The following is a 5791-nucleotide window of genomic DNA, read 5'->3' as shown; positions in this document are numbered from 1 at the left end:
TTCTGGATATTCCCTTTTTTGCCTGAGATCAAAGTACCTCCTCACAATACACTAACTATAACTTTGTACAGAATAATCAAAGCTCAATATGAATCAAAGAGAGTAGACTATTCAGTCCGCAAATACAATGCTTAGTAAGGTCATATAAAACATCATGGATAAAACATATAGTTACAATACAACTTATAGTTACAATATTTTCTTGCTTTTGTCTTTGCGCCGGGGCGCAACGGGTCATCTAGTGCCACTAATAAAGGCTACCAGTGTCGGATACACGCCACTAGTAGCAAAAACGCAATGCCACTACTTGGCACATCTCTACTAATGCTAGTTTGTGCACATACTAGGATAATGAAGATTCCATTTAATTAAAAACATAGTTACATATTACATGTCGTAGATTGTCTTGTATTAAACGGAAGAGAAAAGCTCAGCAGGTCTTCCACATGAATTGGTGTTGGTAGAAATTGGAGGCTTAGTATATGAACCTCTTAATAGACCATTGGCAATAGCTTCGTATGTTGCTTCTGTGGGATGTATGCCGTCCCAAGATCCATAATTTTGTGGGTCATCACACAAGTTGTATTCTCCTTGTCCGCAACGTTCAGTCAAAGACACACCATAAGGACCTGCTCCGCCGCAGCAAGCCACCAACGGATCCTCAATCCCTAAACAAAAAATATTGCAAATAAGGGATAGTGGATAATCCAAGGAAGCACCATGTACATATTATCTCCTTTTTAAAATATATAAAATGACACAGTGGGGACCTTCCCCACTGTTTTTGTGTCAAAAAAAATTCAAGGAAGCAAGTTTTGTTCCTTGAAAAGTTAATATGTTCCTCTTGAAAATTTTATGTCTTGGTTGGTGATTTACTTGGACTAGTAAAGTTTATATTTCTTTCACTATAGAACATAATTAATGTATGACATAAAAAGCTTTATACTCACCAAAATGTTTAGGGGAAACAAATATTTCCATAGCAGCTGCATAGTAATCGGCATAGATGATTGATACGTTAGGATGAAGCTTTCGCAACTTTTCCAACTCATCCACAAGAATTTTATTGTGGTACTGTGAGAATGCATTCAGCCAACTGATGCAACCAGTCTCTGGCTCATAGTATTGTGTCTTGTTACTCTTGTATGTCGTCAGGTATACTGGTGAGCACCCAATCGGGAGGTTGCCAGGAACTAGTAGTGTTTTGGCTCCGAGCTCAATCAGATCCTGCAAATTCCACTCAATTGCATTAGTATGTACTCATGCACTATTTTTTAAATTTGGAGTTGAGGTAGTAACAATCGTGGCAATGGAAGAAAGAGCAACACTGAGAAATGACTCACAGTGATCGTGGCAGAGATTTTGTCTATTACAGTAGGAGTGAAGGACCGAATCATCTCAAAGGGCATCAAAGATTGGAGAGGACAGTTGTAGTCATTGCCCCCAATTTCTCCAACCAAGAATAGAGATGTGCTCATCATGTCTTCACAGTCTGTGAAATAAAAGAAAGTTCCAGATCGTTATAATATGTTAGAATTTTATATTTGAAATTATAAAATACAACCTCCTGAAAATATTACAAACACATAAACCATCTATCATTACAGGAGTATTTATAAGTATGACAGGTCTGATTTCTGACGCTGAAGCTGTCTCCTCTAGGAAACAACAATGACACGGCGATTTGTTATGTCAAAATGAAGCAACAATAAGTCCGAATGTATATTCACATTTTGCGGTAAAATTTTGGCAATGAAGATGCACATCAGTTGAGGTGTTGGATGGTGGCTAATATGGAGGGTATTGGTCATGAACCTATTTGCATTCGAGTAATATAATTGTTGAATTGGGTATGAAGTTTCAACAAGCCTGCGTGAGGCTGAATGGGCCTCCAAGAGGGATGCCAATGAAACGACGCCTAAGCTACTATATGCCCGGATCAGTACACAAAAATGTGGGCCATCGACTAGAACCTAAGACCCTTGATGTTTTATCTTTTCTTTCTTCCCTAGATCGGGACTATACTATTTTCATTGTTCCATCCAGTGTAATTAATTGATATGTTTTTCATTTTTGTAATGATTTTTGATGTCTTATAAGCATAATTATATAATGATGAATTTCTGATTGTTGAGTTAGGTAGTCGGTTATTTAGGATTTCCCTATTGTGCCTCCAAAGTTACTACCACCGATTCTAGTGTAGTGCCAGACTGCCGGTGCCGCCCGAAAGTGCTTATATTTTTTTGTGGCTAACTCCATGGTAATCTTTGTTAGTGTTTGCAAAATTTTCAGGTACCCTAGAGTTTGTGTATAGAATTGGACAAGTTGAGTGCTTCTAGTCATGGGTTTTGTGTTCAATATCTCACAGAATGTCTTTTTTTTATAAAGAGTATATATATTAATATCGCGAAGAGACCAATTAATTACATCCAGCTTCTGCAACAACGCATCGCCCTAGCGGCACTACGACTTCTCTTGAATCATGTAAAGCGCACTTCCAAATCTCAGAAGTAACAAATCCCATGCTAGCGTTCGTTGGGAAATGGATCTGAAAATGACTAGCAAAATACATCTTAATTCATAGCCCGACCATATTTCGACTTCTGCAAAAATCTTCTTCAATATGGATCTGAAGCCTCAGAGATTGTGCCACTGGTTTGAATCGTAATGGTCCTGGCTTCACTTTCTAGTGGTGGTCGAGAAAGAGAATCTTGAAGTCCAACATATTTTTTTCTGGGCAATGCCTATATACAAGACCTGACCCCGCTTGGTTTGGGAGGATGAACCTAAAGACGTCCCCTACGTCGCTCCCAGGAGAGGCGATTCGGGCAAAACCCTAGCCGCCGTATCCCCTTTCCCTCCACCCCGCTCCCCTGCATCGCTGAAGGATGCCGCTGGTCGAAGGTTGCGCGACGTATGCCGGTGGCGTGCTCTCATCCCCGAGCACGACTGGCAGCGGCAGGGGCCTCTTCCTCCTTGCTAGTGGGATCTCTGACCAGAGTTTCGCGGCCGCCCTAGACGTCGCGACTCGTTCGGCGGAGATGTGGCTTTTGGGAATTTGGACTACGGTGTTATCTTGGTGGTGGATGTATTCTGCCTACAAAGAATGATTACTGTATCGAGACTTTTTTTCCTTTTCTTCTTATTTTATTTGTGTGCATCAGTAATATCTCTAGAACATTGTTGTTGCAGAGGCTGTGTGTAATTGATATTTTCATGATATTAATATGTCCCCTTTGTCTAAAAAATATCCCGCAAATGCAGCAAAAAGAAAGTTTTATGTCGTGGTTTGGATAGCTTATGGCACCATGATTCCAGTTAAATCACGTGATCATGGATGAACTAATGAAGTGCAAGCTATAGCAGATACTCCCTCCGTTTAAATAGGTGCACGAGGTTTGGACATGTCCTAAGTTGAATTTTATTAATTTTAACTAACTCTCTACAAAAAGGTGATATATTTATTACACTAAATTAATATCGATAGATTCATTTTGACATGTAGTTTAATAATATAGTAATTTTAATGTTACATATATAGAAACACTATTTGACTCCTTTGGTGCAGAAAAGTTATTTTGCACCCAACATAACTTTATGTTTTTACATTCATAAAATTATGTTTTGTATACACATAATTAAGTTCATATTAACTTACCACAAAAAACTCGTCATAAAAAATGCATTGTGTGAGTAATTGTCGAAAATACTTATTTTATGTCATTTTTTACGTCACATAAATATTTTTTTTGCAAGGTCTATTTTTTTCTTATGTTCTACTCGACTAATGAAGTAAGAATTTTTTTAAAAATTATTGCTATTTTATGTAAATTTTAGTTAAATTTTAAAAATATTTGATTTTTGAAAAGGAAAAATCGTACACTTATTCCATGCGGAGGAGTATATTTTAGTGCTTAATACAGTAGGTCCCGTAAGTAACTAATCACGTACAAGCTATCGCATATATACCACCCTGATTTCAATTAAGAAATATTTTTCGTGATTCAAATACGAATCGATTGGCGAGAAAGTGTGCTCCAGTGTCCTCTCTCACCCCTCATTCATCACTAAAGTTGAATGGGTAAATTAACTCTTAAAGAGGTATCGAAAGATCCTAATCATCGGCAAAAAGTTTACAAAAGTTTAAAGAGAGTGACAGTGAAGCAAAACTCCTTGCTGAAGGTATCGTTAACGTCATGTCAAAAAAGAGGTAAAAAAGAGGTAGCGTCGACGTACCCGATAAATCGCTTGGGCATAGCAGGTGGAGTAGGTCTCGGAACCAGCTCATCTGCGTGTCAAGGTGCACGGTCTCAGCGTCAGCCGCGGAGTAGCCCCTGTCCCAGAAGAATTCCGGACCCATCGCCGTTGCGCCGGCGACGGCGAAGTTGGCTCCGTGCGCGAAGTCATCCACGCTCTTCCCGCTCCAGTACGGCGTCAGGAACGGCAGCCCTAGCGCGGACGCTGCGGCACACCCACAAGGATTTCAAAATTAGCACTCATCTTGCTATAGCCATCGTTCCATGAATCATGCGAGACTACGGGTGTGATTGTGGCGTACCGATGAAGTCGACGATGAGGCGGCCATTCGAGAAGCGGCCGGTGGGCCTTTGAAAGAAGGTCTCACCGTAGGGCAGGGAGAGCCCGGGCGCAAGTGTGTCGTTGGGGAAGACGAAGCGAAAGTTACCCGTATCTGTCAGCGAGTCCCCGAAGCTGAACAGCCGCGTGTAGCATGCCGTCTCCGCCCGCGATGGCTGCGCCACCGCCAGTATCAGTAGCACCATCGCCAGTACCGACATGGTGGCAGAGGAAACAATGGATCGAGGGCGACAGGATAGAAGCGGATGTGTGACTGGAACTGTGGCAACCTACGCCCAGCGCCGACTAGATTATATAAGGGACCTATATTTTCCTGGTAGGTTGATGTTGGACGGTAGGTATGAGCGTATGACGTGCCTCCCAATCTCCATCGTCTAGCTAGTCGCAGGGAGGACGTATGGCACCGACGGAACGGATCAACACGAAATCGGAATCGTCTAGCTTACGGACGAAGTGTTACGTACGTGGAACTGTGCCCTTGGATGAACCATGCGGGGTGGTTGCTTGTACTAGTAAAAGATCTGCCCGCACCAATTATGCACTGACAAAGAATCCCGACACTGGCACTCATTCGTCTTAAAATTTTAATCACATCCAAACGTCAGAAACATGGCACCTGGCTAGCAGGGCCGAATAGAATAGAACGAGTATCCCCCACACTGCAGCACACCTGCCCCATGGCCTCTCGATCAGCTGTGGTTGTCGTTCCTCAATCCTCTACCTCGCTCAGCTTGCTCACCGCGCTCTCACCAAGTTTTCAGACACGATTCATGCAGTCCCTCGCCAAAATAACCGAAGATGCCAACGAAATGGCACAACGCCGGCCCACCTCGCACGATTCATGGTTCTGAGCAACTCTCGCATACAAAGTGAAAGTTAATTCTCTACATGTTTCCCAGTGTTCAAGGGGGGTGTTTCTACACCCGGGTGCATATGCACCCTTTATTTAAAATGCATATTAAACATATTTAAAAATGTTAGAAAAATACAAATAAAAATTCCTGGTGTATACCTTGACATGTTACATGCTTACAAAGTTGTTTCAGCAAAAATCGATATGTTTCGTGCCTTGTGCAAAAAAGACAAATATTAGGTGCTAAAATAGTCTATTTTTTGAGACATTATTTGTCTTTTTTACACAGGGTACAAAAATTGTTGGTTTTATGTGAAACTTTACGTGCAGACATAGACCATG

General features: G+C 41.4%; 1 protein-coding gene across 1 annotated transcript; it reads right to left on the bottom strand.

Annotated features, from left to right (window-relative positions):
* Window positions 1-243: 243 nt before the first annotated feature.
* LOC124668109 (GDSL esterase/lipase At1g28600-like) lies at window positions 244-4781 on the bottom strand. Its single transcript, XM_047205305.1, has 5 exons — window positions 4559-4781; window positions 4237-4461; window positions 1344-1492; window positions 951-1227; window positions 244-668 (listed from the first exon to the last, which is right to left on the bottom strand). The coding sequence occupies exons 1-5, from the start codon at window positions 4779-4781 to the stop codon at window positions 412-414; spliced, it is 1131 nt and encodes a 376-aa protein (XP_047061261.1). The 3' UTR covers window positions 244-411.
* Between the last annotated feature and the right edge of the window lie 1010 nt (window positions 4782-5791).

Source organism: Lolium rigidum, chromosome 1, assembly GCF_022539505.1.
Source record: "Lolium rigidum isolate FL_2022 chromosome 1, APGP_CSIRO_Lrig_0.1, whole genome shotgun sequence".
Taxonomy (NCBI): Eukaryota; Viridiplantae; Streptophyta; class Magnoliopsida; order Poales; family Poaceae; genus Lolium; species Lolium rigidum.
Note: the sequence above shows the minus strand (reverse complement) of the source record. Positions and strands in the feature narration are given on the sequence as shown.